This window comes from Anopheles cruzii, chromosome 2 (assembly GCF_943734635.1).
Source record: "Anopheles cruzii chromosome 2, idAnoCruzAS_RS32_06, whole genome shotgun sequence".
NCBI classification, from domain to species: domain Eukaryota; kingdom Metazoa; phylum Arthropoda; class Insecta; order Diptera; family Culicidae; genus Anopheles; species Anopheles cruzii.
In genome coordinates, this window is record NC_069144.1 from 23,441,647 (window position 1) to 23,465,322 (window position 23,676).

The window sequence follows — 23,676 nt, forward strand, 5'->3', positions numbered from 1 at the left end:
ACTTCGGGTCCGCAGGTTCAAAACAAGGGGTCCGTACCACTTTCTGAGTCCTCCTCCGAAGAGTTGTAGGTCGGCAGGTTATCATCGGTATCCTCGGACGGTACACGCTCCAGGCTCGATATGGTACCGTACCGCTTCAGGCCAGCGTTCAGGGCACGGTACGGTGGTTCGTTAACTTCGTCCTCGGGCGAGTTGTCGGGAGAATACTCATCACTCACGTCGTCCACGGAACGAGGAGCCCCCATATCCAGCTTTAACTGCTGTCTGCCCTTCTCGCACGGCCACGGTGACAGCTGGACGAACTGTTGGCCTACTAGATCCGGTGTAGGCGGCACGACGGCAATCGTCGGGAGCGCTTCGAACGGATCCAGTCCAGCCAGCGACGCAGCTGAGTTGATCTGGGCTAGCCCTATCAACTCCATCAGTGCCCAATCGTCACCGTTGGCGTTGTCGGTGATGTCCGCTGCTGCTTCGACGTGACCTGTCGTGCTGTTCGGCAGACGCCCATTCATCTTGTACGTCTCGATTTTCCCATGCACCGTGACACCGTTCGCATTGACCTCGCTGATGCTCTGCAGTATCTTCACTTGCTCGTGCAGCAACTCGTCCGGACTGAGAGTACTTTTTTCGAAGTCTTTTGGCGTACACTTGCAGTTGCAGGCCGTCCGGCACATGGCCCTATAGCCTTTACTCGTCAGCTGCAGACTTCGTTTTAGTTTTTGGGATTCTTTCGCCACATCAAAGTTCGGAGTTGCGTCGGGAGATGGAGCCATTTGCTTGGGAGCGCTTTGGTCTTGCCCCTCGGATTCGCCGTGAGTGGTTAGTGTGCTAGAAGAGGAGATGCTGGACGAATAGTTGGGACTCTTGTTCAGACTGCTGTCCGTGGTGGAGGTCGACACACAGCACCGGTTCGTCACTGTGCTCTGGCTGTGTTGTACCGTCAGTGAGTTGTTGCTTAGGGAACTAAGCCTATTTTTGCAGGTTTTGTGACACTGCCGACACACGGATATGGTGTCTACCTTATTGCTCAAGGGGCTCGATCGTACCGTTATCTGCAAGAATAATATCGTTGGGGTTTGATAGAAATGATTAACTAAAAGAAACACCTTTAATAATTGATAGCAATTTTGATACGTAATATTCTACAAAAGGGGTTTAAGTTCTACGCATTCTGCGCCTCGGGCAGCTGGTTCTAAATCCGGTTTAAGTTCAAGGCCTGCGCCATGTTATCATGAGATTGACGTCGACCTTACCCGGATACAAAACACTTTTCAGGTGAAGCAAATTAAGAGACAAAAACACTATATCCACTCAGGCTCACATTCCCACGTTCTAGTTCCTGGAACGGAGCGTCGGTTCAACACGAATTGCTGAACATGACAAACAAATTGTACGCCAAACAACTGAACCATTCATTGCCAATGCTCGTGCTCGACTTACCTGACTATCGGATGTCGTACTCTTGGACACACTCTTGTTATCATCGCCCTCCTCGAAGGTTGAACTATCGTCGGCTGGAGGTAGCGCGTCGCCCACCGGCTCTTCGTTGCCGTTGCTGTTGGTTGCTAGCATCTGCACGGTGCCGTTCGAGTCGACCAGATTGAGCTCCTTCGAGCGGTTGGTAACCTGCTCGACGGACCACTCTTCGATGATCTGCTCGGGATCGGAGTCGATCGGGTCCGACTCGATGACCTGCTTGTCCAACTGACCCTTCATCCACTGCGCCAGGTGAAGCGCACTGCCTTGCGGAACGCCCGTCTTATTGAGCTTCCTACACTTCTCGTCAATAAGCTCCTCGACCTGCCTCGAGACTCTAATCAATCTGGGCTGTGTGCCGTAGGAGAGCGTGGAGCCGCCCTTGCCGGCCATCGAGCGCCGCCAAAAAGATAACAAAAACCCCAATCCGGCCAGGAATCGGAGGTCACGTAACAGTAGCGCGGGCAGCACATATGAGTAGTAGATCCGACATAGCAAATCAAAACCGGTAGAGAGAAAGAGAAAAGAGACATAGATTTAAAAATAAGAAAAATGACGTACGCGACAAACAAAAACAAGTGTCGAATCTTCCGTAGAAGACGCTCTAGTTGCTTCTAGTGCACGGAACTAACGCTAATTGTGGCTCACGGTCCCACAGTTCGATTACGCTACCTACCGGTTCGAAACTACTGTCAACTTATGCTCTAAATTAGTAAGTTCTTCAACCTAGCCTCACTGGCAGCTTGGTTGCATTTTTCTTCATCCTTTCGCTTCCTCTTCGTCTAAACACTGGGAACATAACTCTAGACAGGAAGTTCAATAAAACAAAACGTAGTGAAAGCAAAAAATTTCGCAAGAAAAATTGAACGCTTGTCGGTCTGGCTGCCATTAGGTATATAACTCGTTCGGTCTCTTAAAGTTGGCGCTTTTCGCTTGGCCTCGCCCTAGAGGGCCTTTACTCCTCCCTTACAACGAGCCAGGCTGCTTAGATCGAATGGCTTCCGATACGGCTCCGATTCCCGGGACTTGTCCGGTTTTGGGCTTTACTTTTTGGGCACTTGCGGCACTTTTTTCTGTTGGTGATCTCGGATAGCAGTCTATGTAGGTCAGCATGAATTTTCCTGATCACTTTGGGTTATTTTTTTTTTTTGGTTGGTTTGGTTTGATGCAATAAAATTAACAAGCGTTTAATTTTTCAAACAAAATTGCATTTATTTTTTTTCGCCTGCTTGGTTATCTTATGCTGTTGTTTTGTTTTCTGATGATTGACGTTTGTACGCATGGCTGAACTGATATTAACCTAACCTTGACGGGTCTCCCCGCTGTGTAACAAAATCCCTGTTTGGGTGCACCTTATCTCTAGTTTGTCTTTTTTGTGTTTTTGATCTGCCGCGGATGGTTTGTCTGCTACAGTTTTAGTAGGTGTCAGAACTTTCTTCACGAGTTACGCACAAGTTAGTAGGAATACTGAACAGGGTTGGAAACGCTCCGAGTGCTTCGATTGTCTCAACTAACAAGATACAGTTACAGGCTCGGAATTGAATCCTAATCGGTAGTTTAGGGAATTTCGGACATGCAGCCAAAAAATATAAGCATTTCCGTAGGTCATTCAGTTGGTTAAGTTAAGTTTTTAAATCAAACACCGATGTACTTTTTCGCACATAGAACGTTTGAAACGTCTACTACATATTCCTCTCCACCTTTTTGGCAACAGTTTTTTCACACGCTATTTTTAATATCTTTCAATGTCTAAACTTTTTTTTCTTTTCAGTAGATCATAACCTATTTTAAACATCCGTCAATCGAAATATTCCTTGGAGATTCTTCTGTTACAGATTACCGGATTTTTATTAAATGTTCACAAGTTTCGTTCGAAGAATCTACCGTATGTAAAAGAGTTAGCCAAAGTAGCTGTTACAGCCCTACTTAACCACTCGGTAACCCCTGAGCGAATTCGTATCGAAAGTTCTGACATGCCGCAAGATCAAAAACTCCCCGCACGAAGCAGAACAGTCACTTCAACAAGAAGGAAAAGCGATATAAAATATCGCGAATATCGTATGTCTTTGACATAACTTTGCGAATAGGCTCCGTTTTATACCGGAGTATTTTAACTATTTTCGTTACTTATATAAATGCTGTACCTAATTGTTTTAAATAATACTGTTTGGCTACTCGTTTCGCTCATTCTCGTACGAGCGTGCTAAAAGGGCTAGAAATAGAACTGTATCAGGTATAACAACGTCGGATCTTTCCGTGGCTTAACAAACGCAGAATGTCTTCTTACTATTTGTAAATAGGTGGAGTTTTGAATCGACTCAAAATGCTCCATCAATTTGTTCTGTTATCCAATCGATGGTTCGCATACCGGTCAATTGAGAAATCGTATTTATCGTATTGGAAACTATTTGTTGTTTTTGTAAAACAAATCCGAAATTTGTAATTTACTTTCATAACACGTTCGATGGTACAAATACTCAAACCGATAATATCGATTAACTACCAAACAATTCATTCGAGTCCTCCAGCTTTGTGGGTACGTTATGGATGGCGTGTCCCTTGATGTGGGTATATAAAATCTATCCTATCCTAGACGAGGCGTTAGCATTCAATCTTGGTGATGGTGTGTTACATTAGCAAGCGTGCATGGGAATGTACCTTTTCGCGATATTTTAAACACTAATTTTGTTATTGCAAATACATTAAAATCTTCGTTCGTCTGACGGTAGGATGGATCGGTTCAACGGTGTCAATATTTTTGGAAGTATGTTCCTTATTTTATCCTTGCAATTCACACACAAACACACAATAGCATCAATTAATAACATTCATAGTAGGTTTTCGCGCGATGGTGAGTAAGTGCTAGCAGATATTCTTAATGTTTTCTAAGTTTTCTTTTTTCAATGCTTTAAAGGTATTTAACGTAATGAGAGTTGCAGAAAATCAAAGTTTGAGAAACTTCGAGTAAATAAATCGTGCGCAATTAAATCACCATAAGCACAGATAGTAAATCGATGCGCTATCACTTCATGTAGAACGTTTGTTTTCCAGCGGGGCACCACAGATTGCACACCGTTCCCGCCTAACAATCTTTCACTGTCTTACCAGTGTGCTTTGATGGCTTTAAGCAATACTATCTAACCTCCTCATAGTAATGTGAGCCACAAAACAAGGTGCATAAACATGATGGGTTTCCATTTTCTTCTTATTGCTATGATGAACTTATATTTTCTCTCTAGCTACAGTATCCTGCGTTCTGTTTCTCGCCTCACCAACTACTGGATGGAATTAATATCAAGTTGATTGATCGACTAATTGATTGAATAATTGATGGATTGATAGATTGTAGTTATTTACATTATATCCGTGAGGTCACTGGAGAACTGGAACACCTGATTCCCTATAGCAAATTCGTCCTTCATTCGCACGGGCTTGAGTCAACCCATCTTCCGACCGACCTTACTTATCGGCCACACCGAAGCTACTAGGCCAGACATGTTCCCCCAATTTTGCACGGTCCGATTCGCCCTGCGACCGACGGTGATAGTGACTGTACTCGCGGAAGACCAACTCATCCGCTTCGGACTACAAGTCCAGCAGATTGGGCGGCGTCGGTTGCGTCGGAAGCATCCCAAACGGGTCGTCATCACCTAGAAACTCCGATTCGGTCACATCGTTCTCAAACGATGGATCGCAGTTCACCTGGTGGAACTCCAGGTCGAGCTCCAGCAAGTCCCACGAGCCGCCGTATCCACTGGCCAGCAGGTACTTGCTGCAGTCTTCCAGATTGTTATTTTCCGGCGACACGAGTGCACTCGGTGGACTGGCCGGTTCTTCGAAATCGTTCGACAGCGTGTCAGACCCCATCCTGTTCGAAGACGACGGAGAAATGTTCGCCGACGGCGTCTCAGGCCTGGGGAAACACTCTTCCACGGTCCCCGCCTGGCCCTGGTCCAAATCGGAATCGTCCGCATTGTCGATGAACGATCGACCGACCGAACTGAGGCTAAACTCCACAATCGAGCGCATGTTTTCGCGGGAACCGCGCGAAAAGCTGTTCACGATACGATCCCGGGACGAAACTACTTGGCCACCCTGGGTATTACCATTAACACCGTATGTTCTATTGCTTTTCGATAATTCTTCGATGGACTCGTTCGTGCCACCACCATCCCTACACGTATAGTGGCCCTGACCTCGACTAGGCTCATCCCCTCCTGCAGACCTCAGCTGGGTCGTTCTGTTCGTTGCACCGGAACGCGCCGACGGAGCGGCTACTTCTGAATTGTTTGTACTTTGGTGTAGCAGTATCAATTCCGGTAACTCGGATATGGAACCGTGCACGGTTGTCAGCGAACGGTAACTTCGGGTATCTACCGTGTTGCTGCGACCGCTCATCACCGAATGCTTTCTCCCTGCACTTAGGCCTATTCCACTCAATATTGTCGTGGCCGCATTGTGGAAGCTCGAGCTACCCGCATTGCTATAACTAGGTATAGATGGTGTAAGAGAGCCTAGGACACACACCTGGGGGTTCTTAAGATGAAGGTTATCCAGCGACGGTACCTTTACCGAGGCCATCGAGCTGCTGGTGGGGCCAATGTCGATTGCAGGTACCAGCGATTGCAGAATGTCCGGCGAATCCAGTGGACTACTGAGCGGGGTAGAGCCGAGCGTTGCATTGACCAGAAAGCTGCGAATTGAAAGGACGGAAAAACAAAGGCACATCAGCAGATTGTTGTTGGCTGAATCCGAAAGACTGCATGCTGCTTTGAAGATGTTTGCTCCAAACATTGGTACTGGGTTTTGTAACATAAAACAGGAAGTCTACATTACACTAGTGGTTCGTTTTCTTACATTTGCCGAGTCAATAAGTTCTGCCAAACCGCTTTGAGCTCGGTGGACGGTGCCCGGAGTATGATGTAGCGTTTTTTCGAGTTTTTCTTCGGTGTGCGGGTTAAGTCCGGTGCGCAGTGGACCGTAGGACTCTCTATCTGACGGCCATTCGGGTCGATCGTTATGCGAAACTCGGTATCTGTGACAAAAGGTAAGGCGAATAGAAGCGATAGTGAGGCACATACTGGTGTGTAGCTCTAACTCCTCTATACTTACTCTTTTTCCGAATGTTAAAACAGGAATCGGTTATAGTGGAGAGACTTATCGGTTCCTCGGTAATGAACAGAACCCGGTCTCGGCTAACTTTCGCAAACAGCAGTATATCACTAAACAGCAACGTCCAATAGGGCTTCACTGACCTACCCTCGACGCGCGACAAATCACCACCTGCAGCGTGTGGACCAAGACAAAACGTTACTTAGGTTGCTGCTGTCTGCCCCACTGCCCAACTGCCCCAATGCTAATCGGTTGAAAACGAACCGAAAATCCACTGCCGCCCGTGAGATGCCAGCTGGAAGGGTTTGCATTTAGTGAACACCATCCTTGCCTCGAGGTCCTGCAACGTCAACAGTGGCCGACCTTCTCCGACCGGCTCCATGAGCCCTCCACCGACAGTGATCTCACGATACGATATCTACACATTGGAATGAAGGGATATCATCTTAGAGACATAACCTCTTTGGGCGATGCCAGTACCGGGATAGGCTCACCTGCAGTTCGCTTATGATACTGTTAAAATTGTTTTGTTCTTCGCTATCTACACGACAATGGGAAGCGATCATTTGGACTAGTTTGAGTAGCTCCCTAAAATGCTGAAGAGGTCGATGTATGAAGGATGTTAGGTCTGGACGTTTCCGTGGTACCGGTGGCTCCGTAATGAATTTCATAAAATCACAGTTTGAATTTCTCGATTTGTTGACCTATCAGAAAGCGTGAACGAGCGAGCATCATTGGACTGTCCTTAGCTTCAACCCGCTTCATGGTCCATGAAACGCTAATGGGGTTACTCACCAGCACGCAATCGGCCTTCTTCAGACCATTACAGTACTTTCTATAGGCCGCACACAGTGCCGTACTTTTGGACAGATAAACACGCGACGCGAAGTGGATCTGCAGTTCCGTTTCGTCCTGTACGATTTGCTCCAAGATGTCTTCCGATATGCGAGACAACTAGGGTGGAGCAAGAGAGATGCCGAAGCAAGCAAGTAAACATCAGATAAGGTGACGGACGATCGTCAGCCCAGACTTACCTCGTCGATGTTCTGGAACAGGGTTTTGTGATCGTTGGACGAGATCAGGTCTTTTCTTTCGCGAAGTGGATTGACAAACCGCTCAATGCCAAAGTTAATAGCATTGATGAAATGCTGCTCGCGACTGATTAGTTGGTACAGGAACTTTCGGCGATGGTCAGGGAACTGGTGGACAGTTGACTGTGGGAGAAGTGTGATAGAAAATGCTTAAACTTATTGAACGCACCTAGATGATGCTGACAAAGACATTTAATGAGCAACTCCCAATATCTGACTATCAATATCTCCCAATCTGATTTAATACAGAAGCTGCGGTCCTAGTGGCTCATCTAAACAGAACATGTACATAAAAATCGCATAGCTAGACAAGAAAAGGTGTAGAAACTGAGCAATGCTCACGTAAAATTTCTCCACTAGGATTGGATACGCCATAAGATATTGAGACACAGCTTTTCGTATAATCTACATTTCGTGTGCGGCATGTAATGATGAGTGTGTCTACAGCGTTTCATCGATCATTTTTTCTGTGATCTTTTTCATATTTTTCATTTCCCTCAACATCCGCTTGGCGAATTAGACAAGGGACACGTTTAGTGCCTGGAAGCCACTGTGTGAATGGTCCCACTGTTATCAAGCGGCTGAATGGCACTTTTGTGGAAAGGCATGATCAAAGGATTGTGCGCAATGACGTTATGCGCAGGTTTTGGCAGCGAGTATAAAAACCGCGCCACACTGCTCGCAAAGCACTCAGTACAAAAACTACTTCGTTTCCTTGTACCCCGTTAAACGTTACTGCCCCACGAACACACGGACTTAGGAAACATGCGACTAACTTTAATCGTCGGGATTGTGGTACTGGGGATAGTGATCCCAATACGTGGGAAGCCATCGAGTGGCCTGCTCGGTAGCGGTGGCTTACTCGGCACCGGTGCGTACATAGTAAATTCATAGTACAGGCAATATCGGTACATTTATTATTGTTGTTGTTGTTCGCAGGAGTTGGCCAATCTAGCGGTCTGTTGGGAACGGGCCTTCTTTCTTCCGGAAGCTCCGGCACATCAAGTGCAGCTGCCACAACTGCTAGCGGTGGGCTACTCGGTAGCAGTGGCTTACTCGGTACCGGTATGTACATAGTATATTAACAATATTCTTTTTCTTCTTATTCAGCCTATAATATCCACTGCTGGATGTAGGCCTCCCACAACTTCTTCCACCTCATGCGGTCTGTTGCTCTTTGTTGCCAATTATTTCCAGCTACTCTTTTAATACCATTTGTCCATCGTTCTGGCGGTCTGCCCGTCGGTCGTGTTGTAGGAGGTTTCCAGTCCATTATTGTCTTGGTCCAACGTTCATCTGACATTCTTGTGATGTGCTCTGCCCAGTTCCACTTCAAGGACGCTATTCAAGGACATCTACGACATTAGTCTGTTGTTGGGTCCATTAATTTGTCTTTTTATCCCTGAGCAACATTCCGAGCATACTTCTTTCCATTTCTCTTTGCGTAGTTTTTAACTTTTTTTCAGATGCTTTACTTAGAGTTAGAGTTTCAGCTCCGTATGTGAGCACCGGAAGGACACACGAGTCAAACACTTTGCGTTTCAGGCTATAATTCATTTTACTTTTGAAGATTAGCCTGAGTTTCCCAAATAGTTGATTGTCATGATTTTCGTTTTTGTTAAATTCATTTTAAGTCCTACTTTGCATGCTTCTTCGTTTAATTGTTACAGCATTCTTTGGGCTTTGTCTGAATCATTTCCCATCCAAACAATATCGTCTGCAAAACGAAGGTGGCTATGTTTTTTTAATATCGGTACATTTGTTGTTCGCAGGAATTGGCCAAACTAGCGGCCTGTTGGGAACGGGACTTCTTTCCGGAAGCTCTGCAACAACAACTGTTGGCACAACAGTTGCTGGCGCCACAACAACTGCAGCTGCCACAACTGTTAACAGTGGCCTTCTTGGTAGCGGTGGCTTACTCGGTACTGGTATGTACATAATACATTCATAGTATTTAATACCATAATATCGGTACATTTGTTATTGTTGTTGTTGTTGTTCGCAGGAGTGGGCCAATCTAGCGGTCTGTTGGGAACGGGCCTTCTTTCTTCCGGAAGCTCCGGCACATCAAGTGCAGCTGCCACAACTGCTAGTGGCGGGCTACTAGGTAGCGGCGGCTTACTCGGTACCGGTATGTATTTATTACATTCATAGTTCATAGTACGTTCATACCACTAGCTGTTCCCGGCGCGCGTTGCCACGCCTCATTTAATCATCATTTCTCGATTATCCGACGTTTCAAAGGACTTCCTGGTAACGTATCCGATCAGCTTCCCTTTGCATTTGTTTGTTCAGTTTCTCTTTCCGCCTCCCATTTTTCTGTTCCAAATGATAGAGCTTCCCGGTGATGTATCCGATCGGCTTCCTTTCCCGCTTCCTGTTGAATACATGTCAAAACTCGCACCAGCTGAATTGGCTCAAATTGCTTGAAAGCTATCCTAGTTAAAGTGAAATTAACCTAGATTTTGTATGAGAAAGAGGCGAGGGGTTTTAAACATTCTCCACAACATTTCCCCTTCTCAAAAACTCTACCTTAAAAACAACCCGAATTACGCTTGTATGGGAGGGATTACTTGTACGTTTGTACGGGAGCCAGTTTGTCGGGAGGTGTGTGAGGGTCAAGAAGGAAGGAAAAGGCTTTAAAGTGAAATCGATCCGATTTAGAGGCCACCAAAACCAAACTTCATTTTTATATATTTGCTACTTTGTTGTTCGCAGGAATTGGCCAAACTAGCGGCCTGCTGGGAACGGGACTTCTGGGCTCTGCCACAACAACTGTTGCGCCGACTACGACAACAATTGCACCGACTACGACGACAACCACAGTTGCACCGACTACGACGACAACCACAGTTGCACCGACTACGACGACAACCACAGTTGCGCCGACTACGACGACAATTGCACCGACTACGACGACAACCACAGTTGCGCCGACAACCACAGTTGCGCCGACTACATCGACAACTAAAGCGGCGACGACCACTGTTGCGCCGACAACCACAGTTGCGCCGACAACCACAGTTGCACCGACTACGACGACAACTAAAGCGGCGACGACCACTGTTGCCACTGCCACGGTGACTTTCATCATCGATGGAAGTAAGTTATTTTCGCCCCTTTTTTATTATTTTACTAGCTGTTCTCGGTGCGCGTCGCTGCGCCTCATTTCATCCTTTTTTTCGATTGGGAGGCGTTTCAGAGGACTTCTTGGTGACGTATCCGATCGGCTTCCATTTTCGCTTCCCGTTGGATACATGACAAAACTCGCACCACCTAAGTTTGACTCAAATTGCTTGAAAATTATCCGCGCTTTGCTACCATAACCCAGATTTTGTATGGGAGCCCCCCTTTGTAAAGAGGGGAGGGGTTTCAAACATTCACCAGAACATTTCACCTTCCCCAAAACTCCCATCTGCCGAATTTGGTTCGATTTGCTCGAAAACGTTTGTATGGAACGTTACATATGGGACGTTACGTTACGTTACGTTTGCATGGGAGCCCCCTCTCGCCGGAGATGTTGGAGGGTCAAACTTTCCTATTCACAATCCGGGGTCACAAAACTACGCTGTGCAAAATTTCACGCGGATTGGTTTAGTAGTTTTGAAGAAAATGCGGTACACACCCACAAACATCCATTTTTATATATACAGAAGAAGAAGATTACTTCTAGTGAAATGCCATCCTCCGTTTTCGGACCAACAATTTTCCTGTGGCGGCGATGGTGCGGCCAACTGCGGAGGACGTGGACACCCAAGTTTGAGTCATCAAGAGGCGGCCTTCTCCAGCGGGGCATAAGACTCTTTTAGAGACTTTACCCCAAAAGAGTAAAAAACTCTTTCAGAGTTACCCTTCACTTTGCGAACCTTTGCCGACGATCCATAGTCGCACACTCCTCAGAGCCAGGGCTCATTAACTTCAGAATACAGTCACTTCCTTTGTGAGCCCTTGCCTTGACGACCCATAGTTGTCGACTCCTTCTGATTCGGGGCTCTTATACTTCCGACCTCCCTGCCACAAGAAGTCTTTCGGAAAGGCCAGGGTTTGACTTACCCGGGTACCCCGGGATTTAAATTAGTATTAAAATTAAATTAAAGTAGTTGTAGAAAGAGACGAATGTTAGGCTATTGTAACTCAAAGTCTCTATAATCAAAATACCTACCTACCTACAAATTCCTTTGTCTAATTTTTACAATTCTAATGTCCAATTTCTACAATCTTTCGTGCAGGCGTCATCAACGTGGATGCTGCCGATCAAGCGACCATTAATTCGATCAATGCAGCGATTGCAGCAGCGACGACCACAGTTGCGTTAACGACGACTACAACAGCGCCGACCACCACTACTAAAGCTCCGACTGGATCTACCGTTTCGTTCAATATTGATGGGTGTAAGTAACTTCAGCCTAGAATGTTTTTGTCGCACGGTGTTCGTGCATAACACGTTAGAACACGCACAAACGCCGCAATTTCATGGGCCCTTCTCTCTAAAAACTCTCCTTGGACTAGGTTTTGTAACCTCCCCTCACGAATATATTGCTTTCTACAAGCGTTAGGAAAGATGGTGGTTTGACGCACCTTCTTCCGGATGTACGCGCCGTTAGTCTTCAGTCACCAACATGCAGATGGTTGAGACCAAACGGAAAGGTGATGCCACTTCCTGAACCCAGACGCGTTGGACTCTGTTTAGTCTGTTTACTTTGGGCTAATGCTTAAGTGCAGTTCCCCATACTGGAACCATATCGTGGAGACTGTCACATTCTCGTCAGTCAGGCCATTTTGGTTCCTCATCAGAGTGAGGAGTGACCTAACTGCCAGGGTCGCCTTGTCCGCGATATAGGGGACATTCGAGTTCCAAGAAGAGTGGTCTTGGAGCACTACTCCGAGGTAGCGGATTACCCTCTTGACTTGGAGATGAATGCGTTCAACCTCATAGTCTTCCAGTCCTCTTCTGAGACTGCTGAGGATCAGGGCTTCAGGGTCAGGGCTGAAGACTAGGGCTCTGTCTACATTTCATTACGTTTCTCGGAGAAGTCGCTGGGACTAAAAATGCGATGTCATCGGCAAACGATGTTATCTGCTTACGCTCACTGTAGAACTGGCCTATCATATGTAGGAGACCCAGTGGTATACCCTTCCTCCGAAGGGCCTCCTCCGATAACTATCCAGCTAGCTGAATTGAACGCGTAGCGGACATCCAGCGGAACCTGAACTGCTTCGGGGAAAGACGCGGATCCTCCGGGCTATTTTCAAGATGATACTTGGGACGATGCAACGTCCATCTCTGAGTTTTTCAACCCCGGTGCTTTCCGTAGGTTTAGCCGCTCTTCGATAACTAATATCTCTTCGTCCTTCATTGCTCGGCCTGATTATTCTGTGGGCTAACATATATGACACGTTCAACACGTGTCATATTTAGACACACATATAGACACGTGTCTGGCCAGTTCCCAGGTAGATATTGGGTAAACAGTTCGTCCACCACCTTTCCCAGATCCTCGTGATCATTTCCCTCTGGGGTGTAGCTTCGGCTATTTGATGCTTCTCATGACGACTCTGTACGTATCTCACCATGGGTTGTCCTCAACCGAATCCGCTAGCTCCTGACAGCTTCGCTATTTCTTCTGTCCATCAGTAAGCCGGCCACCTGCGCCTTGTGCTGACGCGGTTATTACTGCCCAGCATTGTTTCATCGCAAGAACTTGACAGGATCCTAGTTACTACTCCCGTTTCTATGCGCACTGCCGCGTTTTGTGCTTTTTAGCTGACCAGCGTTTGAAAAGCCAGTAAAAAAACATCCCGTTCAAAAACCCGGGTGTGGTCTCCCTTGCGAATTCAATTATGTAATGTTATCTGACAGCCTAGAGTGTGATCTGAAACTGAAACGCAATGAATCCATCATTTTTGTCGATTACCATACAGCCGTCATCAACGTCGACGCTGCCGATCAGGCTACAATCAGTGCCATTCTGGCAACCCTCACCGGGATGACTTCAACAGTGGCTACTACGAGTACGGCAGCCCCAACCGCAGCTCCTAGCACTTCAACAGTGAGCACCACGACCACCACCACCACTACGGCGGCCCCAACCACAGTTTCTAGTTCCGGCACTGGCTCCGGCACTGGCTCCGGCAGCGGCTCCGTCAGCAGCTCCGGCAGCGGCTCCAGCACTGGCTCGCTCAATATCTCCATTTATATCAACATCAACATCAGTGGACAGATTATAAACATTGGAGCATCCAGCCAGGACATGGTACAGTTGCTCCAGAGCGTGCTTCAGGAGGCAATCACTTCCACCACCACTTCAGCCCCGACGCAGCCACCGGCAGTGATTGTTCAAACTACCAAGGCCGCCCAGCTGCCACCCCAGCCGCAACCGCAACCGCAGCCCATTGGTCACGGTGGATGCAGTGGCCAGCACACGGGTCTCGGATTCGGGCTTGGGTTCGGGCTTGGCCTTCAAGGTCCACCCGGCATTCCCTCCCAGCGAGGCTTAGGGATGGGCCCGCCGATTGGTCTTCCGCCGATTGGTCTTCCGCCGATAGGTCTTCCGCCGATGCCCGCTTTTGGTGGCGGTATCGGAGGAGGTCTTGCAATTCCGAAACCAATGGGTGGTAACCTGCCGGCCGGCCCAGCGCCCATGCCCATGCCCGCTTTTGGTGGCGGTATCGGAGGAGGTCTTTCCATTCAGGGACCACTGGGTGGCAGCCTTCAGGCCGGATTCGGGGCAGGACTGGGCAACGGTCTTGGAGCAGGGGCAGGTCTGCGCGTTCAAGGACCTCTCGGGGGCGTACTTCAGGCAGGTATCGGAGGTGGGTTAAAGCTGGGCAAGTAGACTTTATGTCCAGGATTGCATACTATGGCCAACTAGACCCATCCAACGACTAAGTGAAACTTTATTCAGACTTACGCAATAAAAGTAATCCATGCCTGTGATCGGTGATGTATAGACACCATATAAGTCTTTTCTGTTTTTCACACTATTCACAATCGATAAAATTGGCTGAAAACGAAAATTTATAAGCTTAATCAATGGAAAAACTGCGCCAATAGCTGTCGTTGAAACCGAAAATTAAGCACCAAAAATAATAAACGTCTAATTATATAACAATGTTTTGTTTTTAATTTTATTTACAATAATATTACTTAACTGAAGATGATAAGACGACATAATTGATAAGTACAAAATAAATATTCGGTGTGTGTTGGAGAAACATAAAAGAAACGCAAGATAATTACAAACATACAAACAGAAAGCGGGTATGCCCGATTTACTAACTCTTCCACTCCGACACCTATCTCATGTTTGTGGAACGAATAAAAAACAAACCATTTCTTTTCATTAAAAGCAACTAAAGGCGATAACCGCGAAACCCCACCCGCAATAAATTAAATTTTGATTGTTTTCGAAATAAAGCTTGCCAATCAGTCCCAAGTTTGTTAGAGCCAAGTCAACCCAAATGGTCTAAGCCGAAGTAGAAGAGAAACCCCGTCAAACAGTCTCGCACAATAACTTATAACAAAATCTCTACGAAAACTATTAGTTCAATCGGTACTTCAAACCGATGCAGGCACTGCCAGAGTGCTCAAGCAGGACATAATATTATTGCATTTTTCCACAACAAAATCAGTCTTCTCAGGTCTTCACTGCTACTCGTGTGATGTTTCCATAATTTTCTACGTTTCGCTGGAGGCGCCCTCCAACAGAAGCAATGGAGGGGAGGACTCCGTTGCTGAAGTAGGTCTTGTAAAAAGTCTTTGCGGCTCTTAGTTTCTGGCGAGCCCTCAATACCGACCAGCGCTGCTCCGCTTTCGGCTAACGAAAGCCCATTGGAGAGGCAACATTTTCCTCCATACAAAGACAGTGTTACTCTAAAAGAAATAAAATATGTTGCCCAAGCTCAAACAGGTTGATTCGAGGTGTGTACTTCCAAAGTCGTAAGCGATTGATTCAGTTACGATTACTATGTAGTTTGAAAGGCATTAATGGCAGTTTACCAACCAGCTCGATATTTCAATGCCGTACAAGTTAAACCAAATACAGACGTTCTGCTTCGACCCGGAGTTATCAAATAACTCATTAAACAAAAAACCATTAAAAATGTTTGAAAAAATGGAAAGGGCACCATAAAGACTTTTCACGTGACACGGCGCAAACACTTAAAATTGGATTACTCACGAAGATAAGTTATTTTCACATAGAACAAAATGCCGTCATCGCTGGTCCCCTAGAACAGTTCAGAAAGGTTTTAACAAAAACTATCTAAAAACGGCCAAGACTACATGTAGCCAATTTGAAGAACGGCTATATGATCGCAACATTGACTATCATCTTGAGCTCCAGCGTCCTATAAGAATGTACAGCACGGGGGCCATGGTGGAGTGGATGAACTTGAGCACATCGGCGAGACGAGCTTAGCTCTCTAATCCTAGTACGCTTTCTTAACTAATATTTTTGCAAAGTCCTCGTCCTAGGCCAGAAGGCCCTGCCCGAGAGAGCTTGGCTCTCCACATTCGACATCTCGATACACGGCCCCACGGCGAACGAGTAAGCTCAAACGAGAACGCCCTTACCTACCTCTTTGCTGAACGTCACTTGCGGTAGGTGCAGTTTCCGTTTGGCGGTTTCAATTGAAATGTTCGAACAGGCCGTCGACGAAAGGGCCACACTGAACGGATTGGCCTTCAGCGAAGAGTCCGGATCGTCCACATTCTTGGTCGCCACGCTGCACTGGGTGAGGTTCATCAAGTTTCGACTACCGGTGACGAGGGCCGAGGTGGTGTTCCCCAGCATGTCCGGCGCCGTGGACTGGCGCAGCCCATTACCGATTCTTGCCGGGGTCTGGCCCGGTATCTGTTGTGGACGACGAAATATCTCCAGCAGCAGCGTATTCCCTTGCGTTCGGATCAGATTCAGTACGTCCTGCTCGGGCATCGTGACGACGTTGTGCTTCTCCACAAACACCACATAGTCGCCGGGCAGAATGCCCGCCTTGTCCGCCGACAGGCCCTGCTCAATCTTCTCCACCCGCGGCGGATGTGTCCAGACGATGGAAAACCCGAACCCACGGTCACCGGACCGCGCTAAGCGCTTCGTGATCGTGAACGGCGTACGCCCTGCCGAGTTCGCGGGCTTGCCGGAGCAAACGGAACTACGCCGTGGTGTCGCCGGAACGGGCAGGCCGCTTACGCTGCCGCTGGTTGCCGTCGCATCGGGCGACGGGTCCAGTTCGAGGAATCGGAGAAAGAGGTTCTCATCGGCATCGCGCTGATGGAGCGCTTTCTTGCTCAGACTGATCTGCTCGGGTGCGGCCCCCGCCCCCGTTTCGGTAGCCGAAGGACCTGTCACTGCGCTCATCGTCGTCGCCATCGTAGTACTGGTGCTGGTGTTTTCCATGCTCACGATATCGTCAGCACTCGATCGGGAGTTATCGCACATGGTATCTGCTATCGGTGCGGTAGGATTGGTCAGACACGCTTGCGGCTGCAGTCGGTACGATCCTTCAATATCCTAAAACAACAGACCCACAAAATCAGTAATCGACGAAACGAGGAAGCCAATTACGACTTGCGGTACGTTACCTGTTTAGTTGCATTCTTTACCGGGAACGAGATGCATCCTAGGAATTCACTTCGCCTGCAACAAGAAAGGAAAAAATCTTCGGTCAACAAAACATCGTTCAAGAGTCGAAATGTGGTGAAACTGTTAGCAAAAAATTCAGCGTCTTTCAGCAAGAATGTTGGGTTGTCCAACTTATCAAGCATTCCGAATCTTGATTTGATACTGAAGATCACGTGTCCACGGTTGTCTTGGAACGGTACAACATTTAATCAGCTCGCTCCAGACTGTGTCCCCAGCTGTCGAATTTTATCAATCAAGGCTGCACAGCACCTCCCTTGTGAGTTGTCTGTTATGTTTGACTCTAGTCTATAGCATACCCCCGAACCAAGTCTGTTGTAAGTTACTCCTGTTATCACTATGTCTCGGTGCCAACTCAAATCTACTGATCCAAGTTCCATCTGCTTTAGGTCAATGAAGTCAATGAAAGAGGAGTATATATTTAGGATCCTCTTCGAGTCAACAACATAAAGTATACACTACGAGGAACTACGAGGAAAAGATATCGTGCTTTCGGGAACAAGGCTCTAGGTTGATTACGCAGAACACTCAGCCAACCACTGGTATTGATTTCAAATGAAATTTTTCCATTTATCATTTATCATTCTTGATGAGACTTGATGAGAAGAAATGGAGGAACACCTTACGTATATCAAGATATAAGGGAGTAGGGCATCGTCGACTCACAGCATGAGGTAGTACGCAACCAACTCATCACAATCATTAGTTTTATGATTCCGTAGCCCTAACAGCCCGACCAGTCCCCGGGTCCCAATTATTCGTTAGTATAATGCTTGCATTTCACTACCCGCCGAACCTATGTTTGCTGTCGTCTTTACAAAAGAAGTTACCTCCGCTTAGGCGGTCGCTGCCGAGCTTAGGATGGAGAGCTTTCGATCGAATCCCGAATGTGCCATTCCAATGAGAAATAGCACGACCTCGATGGCACACACAATAACTCTTTTGCTCTGTTGACACCTGTTGTATTTTCTTTTTTGTCAAGCCAGTTCTGTCGGCATCGGATTTTTTCGCAACGGGGATGTTACTGTAAGCTCCGAGGGCTCAGATCTGGTGACCAGATATCTCGAACCGTACACTACTCCGTTCAACAAACACAACGCATAGAAAACAGTTAGACGGGGTGCGTGTGGCCCTGTGCCCCGATGTTAACCATCAATAGAGCGGCCTATAGTGAGTTCCACGACCAGAAGGTAACACTTTAGCTACGGAGTAACAGGATGTTACGACTGTGCATGGTTTCAACTTGGAATTATCTCACTGAACCGGACAGAATCGTGTGCTTACAGTACGTCACGCACGCCTGTACTGTGCTCTTTATCAAGCAAATGGGCCCGAACTGAATGCAAAAAATGACCTTAATACTCGTAGACCGAAGATTTCACGTTGTGATGCATTACAGTTATAGTTGTTGGTAGCACCCTTTCACGTCGTTCTGGCTGTTGGTTGACACCTTCGCTACTTATGTTAAAAGCCTGCATTGTTTTTCTCCTTAAGGATGCCGCTCTGTTGGAACTGGCAGCAGGAGTGAGGCACGCTACTTAACCCAGCACTGGCACTTATCTAATTTTTAATCACCGTCTTTATCATTTGCGCTTCGTAAAGAGGTTATATAAACCCGAAGCTCACTTCACCATCCAGCCCAACGGAAACGGAGAAAAAAGGGTCCATCACATTTACGCCATACCGTCACGAACGCAAGCACGCGCATGTGTTGTGTGCCGTTTCGGCGCTCTGCCCGCGTATTGGGCTGCATCACACACAAATGTGTGTTACGGTGTCGAATCGGTTGATTATCCTTGGTCGTTATCCTAGAAAGAATCTTACGATGGAGTACCGTGCCAGTAGTACAGCACTCGGAGTATGCTCGGCACCCGGAGAAGCGGTAGGGTAACAGATTGGTCAACGGCTCAACACTCTTTAAATGTTGTAGTTCTCCACAGTAAACCTGTTACACTAGGACACACACTGTACCTATCATCAGCTACTGGCCAGCTACTCCAACCCCGATGTATGAGTGGTGGCCATGCTCACAGAAAGACATCCTTGGGAAGGCTCACCACCAGACGATGGAGACGATGTACACGGACGAATGCAGACATACAAAGGACGTGCGGGAGGAAAAAAAGGTCAGCCCACTAGCAGTAGGCATCGTGATGGCTTGACTCCACTTTGACAGTGGGAGCTACTGAAAAAGCCCTAATCCGGGTGAGTACGCGAGTGCGTGCTGTTCATCAATTCATTGTGTGACTTTACTTTCCTATTGGTTTCACAGTTTCACAGCACGGACGACGTTGGTGTTGAGAAGGAACGCGCAGTGGGAACACTTTCCGAAAAAAAACTCCAGAATTTCAAAAAAACTCCTAAAGCACAACACTGTAGCCTCGATACCCTGCCACGCAGCAATCAGGAGCACGAGTGTCGGCCCGAAAATTGCACCACATTCGTTGGACCGTCGCCCCGTGCGTGCTCACCGCTCACGGCGGGACACATGCGCGGTCCAGTCCTACTCCTTCGAACCGGTTGAGGGAACCCCCGGAGAGTGAGAGAGAGAAAGGACAACAGAGAGACAACGAGCCGTCCCAGTGTGTCTGCTGGTCTCTACTCTCTAAACACAGTGGCCTCGCGCTGGTGCCTGGAGGCAGCGAAAGTGTTGCTTCATTCCGCTGCCGGTTGTGAATTCCACACAGTAGTTCAGTCGTTAGGTGAAGTATCAGGACCACAAATCACTTACTTGCTGTCCCGATCGCGGTGCCACACGGCCAGCTGCACCCGGCACTCGTCGTTCGGCACTGCATCGAAGAAGAACCGGTGATCGAACTGGGGATTGCTGGAGTTCCGGTGCACGGCGGTCCGCTGGAATCCCTGGTCCGAGTGTGGCGGATGATGGGTCGCGCCTACTAGTGCCACTTTCACGTACGCATTGATGGAGCCAACAGTGGCGCGCTGCAGATCCTTACAACGGACCACTGGACCAGACACATCCGAGAAAGAGACAAAATCACAACAAAATAAGCGTTACGATGACAGGTGCTCTGGCCACACAGTTTTCCACAAGCCCACAAAAAAAAACCGGCACTAACGATGGCATACCATACACCACTCACCGTGAACTTGCAAACGTCTGCTCGACTCGAAGGCTACCCGGAGCTCGAGCACACCGCGCACGTTTGCAGTGACAGCGGCCGGATCGACCCGTCCGGAGCAGCGCGACGTGCTGGAGCGACGCGTTTCAAGCGAGTCCTCGCTGGATGCTGGGGAGAAGGCCAAGAATTTGCGACCCGGGCCCAGCATCGTCGGTGTAGAGGTATCCTGGAGGAACACCGACCGTAGGCTCGTGGCCGCTGCATTGGTCAATACTTCCTCCTGTAGCTGCTGCTGTGTTGTTGGTGGCAATGGAGACTGTTGGCCTACTGGTGTTTGCAGTAGCACCATCTGATCCATTGTCGATCGGCTGCACACCAGCACCGGTGGAGTGGTCAAACTGGCGAGTGGCGCCGGCTCGCAGGCCACTTCGTTCTTAGCTTTTCGTCGTACCGCTTTCTGGCGCCGCAGATGACATGCGGCCTCCAGAGGACTAGCTGCTATCACTACCTTGCCACCGAGCGAATGCCGGGCAACCGGTCGGTCTCCCCTCTTCACCTCCGGAGTCTTCACCTCGCGCTCATTAACGTGACCTCCACTTTCTTCCAGGATGATCGTTGTCTCCTTGGCACCGTGGCGTTTCGGTCGGCCGTGCTGCTCCGGTGGGTACAGATCTGCGGCCGGGTCGTAGGCCGGCGTGTACGTCGGAGAGGCCGCGTGCGATTGCTTCGATTTGACGCTGGACGAGCGCTTCGGTCCATGCCGAATCCAGCGCGTGTCCTTTTTGGCGCTCTCCAGAATCGCATCGATCATCTTATCGAGCGTGATGTCCCCCATCTCGGACGAGTTGGGCGACGAGTCGTGCTCCTCCAGTGCGACCGACGCGGACGAAAGGCTAATGTTGATCCGCTTCTTCGTTTGGCTCATCTTGTTGAACCGCAACTCGGACAACCGTGACGACAGGGGTGTTACGCACGGCTCTTCTAGGCTCCGAGGTTCCGGCAGCCCGAACGTCGCGCCGTCGCCTGCTTTCGCCCGCTTGACAGCTGGTCCGTGTGCGTGGTCAGTGCCCTCAGCCTCAAAGTATCGACCGGGCTTTCGGTCCGGGAACTCGGACACTCCCAGACCACGGAGCGCTAGGAAAGGAACGTTCTTCACGCCACACGGCGAGTACTCGATGTCGAAGGTCGGCAGGGTCGAGGCGTAAGATTCGTGCACATCGGCCACCTTCTTACCGCCGGCTGCCGGCTTTGACTCGGACGAGAGCATCGATGCGTCCGGGAGGGAGCGCTTGCGGCTAGACGGTGTGACATTCGCCGCTCGGGACGGTGTCGTGCCGTTCGGCGTAATATTGCTAACATCCCGCAGGACCATGGCGTAGGGCGAAGCTGTCAGACGGCCCGTCAGAGGATGCGGTGTCGAGGTAATGCACTGGTTTTCCTTATCATAGTTTGCGAGGACGGCGTGTCCAAGAGATCGGCGAGCCCTCGCCTTGTAGTGGGTTGCCGCCCGGGCGGCCGTAGTGGTCGCCCCAGAATGTCTGTCGGCGCCCAGAGTTTCAACGGACCGCAACGAATGCCGACGTTGCTTCGGCGGTAGGCTACCTCGATCGCTCGCATCCGAACGTTTTGTTACCGTCCACTTTAACATGATCTGTAAATGAGGCATTCGAAGAGTAGCGAAGGTTAGAATGGAGCCAACATTTGAAGAAGTCCTTATGTATGACATTAGTTGTTCCCGTTTCAAATAACTCATTGTTACCATAGTGTCCCCGAATAGTCTGGAAGAACAGTGTGAAGATTTAGCCAAGCGTAGATGAAGCTACCTACCGAAACTCTTACGCATTCGCTGCATGGCGAGCGAAAGACTTATTTTTTGCCAGTCAACACGTGTTAGATCTATAATCCTTTTTTTCTGCTTCAAATGGAGTTTTCAGAGCGGTTGGTTGACAGTTGAACGAATCATCTGTTGCTAGTTGCGAAAGGAGACCGCCGCGGATCGTGTACGATGCCGCCCCGCTTAACGATCGTATCGTTAGAATAATGTCGTGAAAAAAACTGGAATCCAGTAATACGTTTTGTTATTTAAATTTATACAGTGAAGAATAGGGCTGCTCCTCCGTTTAATACTCGTTCTGAACTATATGGACAGAAGAGTATGTTGCATAAACAAAAAACTTAAAAAACAAAATTTAACGAATACGAACGATCGTGGCGCCCGCGCGAAATGCCTGTAGACTCCCCTAACCACGAACACCACATGTCCTTTCGAGCCCTTTATGAATTATTTAGCCCGCTGATCGTGGTTTAAGTGTAGGGGTTGTGGTAAGCCACGTAACCGATAGGTCACGCTTTCGTTAACAAACGGATCCACCATATGGACGTTCGCTCAGCTCAGGGCCCGATCGCGGACACGAACGGCTTCGCTTGGTTCAACTTTTTACATACCGACAAGCGAAAGCACACAACGAAGATCTGCGATAAGATCTTGTTTTTTTATGATGCCTTTCCAGAAGGTGAGAGCAGCACCCTCACGCTCAGTATTTTCATGGCTCCGTAACACGGGACACCCCTATTCGACGCTGCCCTGCGCTGGTGGCTTGATGCTAATTCCAAAACCGCAGACGACGCTAGTGATTCCTTGAATGGAAACCGGAGACAATTATTGCTCAAGAAGTGGATTTTTGGAAAACAAATTTATTCACAACGATGGTATGGACTTGGCCCAAACAACCATGTGCGCGAGGCCGATCTGAGGGAATCGCATGAAATATGGCTTTCGATGACAGATGTTACTCGTCGATTAGAATATCCATTAAATATTCATTGGCCTCTGATTACCACACAGTCGCCCGAAGAGCATTATACATTTGTCGTTGGCAGCAGTCAGCTGGTTGATTATTTTTTGATGCAAAAATAAATAGTTCTACAAAATAAACAACAATTCAAGTTCATTTTTTTGCATATGGCATGTGACGACCCTCATTGCCCGATTTTATAATATCATCGGGGGTGGAGGAATGTTAGCGATGTTAACATACTAAAATGTTGCAGTGTGACAGTGGGTTTGTGCGAGCCCAACAATTCAGCTCATAAAACACAACGTTACAGAAAGCAACAGAGATTAACATTGTCTCTGGTGCAGGCCAAGAATGCGCTCGGTGGTTGTAATTGGCAGACAAGCAGAACAACATTCTGAAACGTGAAAGGAAAAATAAAACTTCAAATAGATCCTCTTAAGGTGTTCACTTTCAGTTGTACATTTTATCTTTTGCA

At 48.1% G+C, this 23,676-nt stretch overlaps 1 protein-coding gene across 1 annotated transcript in view; it reads right to left on the reverse strand.

Annotated features, from left to right (window-relative positions):
• Window positions 1-23,676, reverse strand: part of LOC128278698 (uncharacterized) — a 28,683-nt gene that overhangs the window by 3,771 nt on the left and 1,236 nt on the right. The window contains exons 2-14 of the mRNA XM_053017429.1: window positions 20,425-22,054; window positions 20,052-20,286; window positions 17,263-17,317; window positions 16,259-17,191; window positions 7,623-7,802; window positions 7,384-7,542; window positions 7,083-7,292; window positions 6,853-7,006; window positions 6,589-6,759; window positions 6,334-6,511; window positions 6,004-6,169; window positions 1,441-1,827; window positions 38-1,052 (exon numbers count right to left, since the gene is read on the reverse strand). Of these exons, the coding sequence (XP_052873389.1) occupies window positions 38-1,052; window positions 1,441-1,827; window positions 6,004-6,169; window positions 6,334-6,511; window positions 6,589-6,759; window positions 6,853-7,006; window positions 7,083-7,292; window positions 7,384-7,542; window positions 7,623-7,802; window positions 16,259-17,191; window positions 17,263-17,317; window positions 20,052-20,286; window positions 20,425-22,054 (5,473 nt within the window). The remainder of the gene's footprint in view (window positions 1-37; window positions 1,053-1,440; window positions 1,828-6,003; window positions 6,170-6,333; window positions 6,512-6,588; window positions 6,760-6,852; window positions 7,007-7,082; window positions 7,293-7,383; window positions 7,543-7,622; window positions 7,803-16,258; window positions 17,192-17,262; window positions 17,318-20,051; window positions 20,287-20,424; window positions 22,055-23,676) is intronic.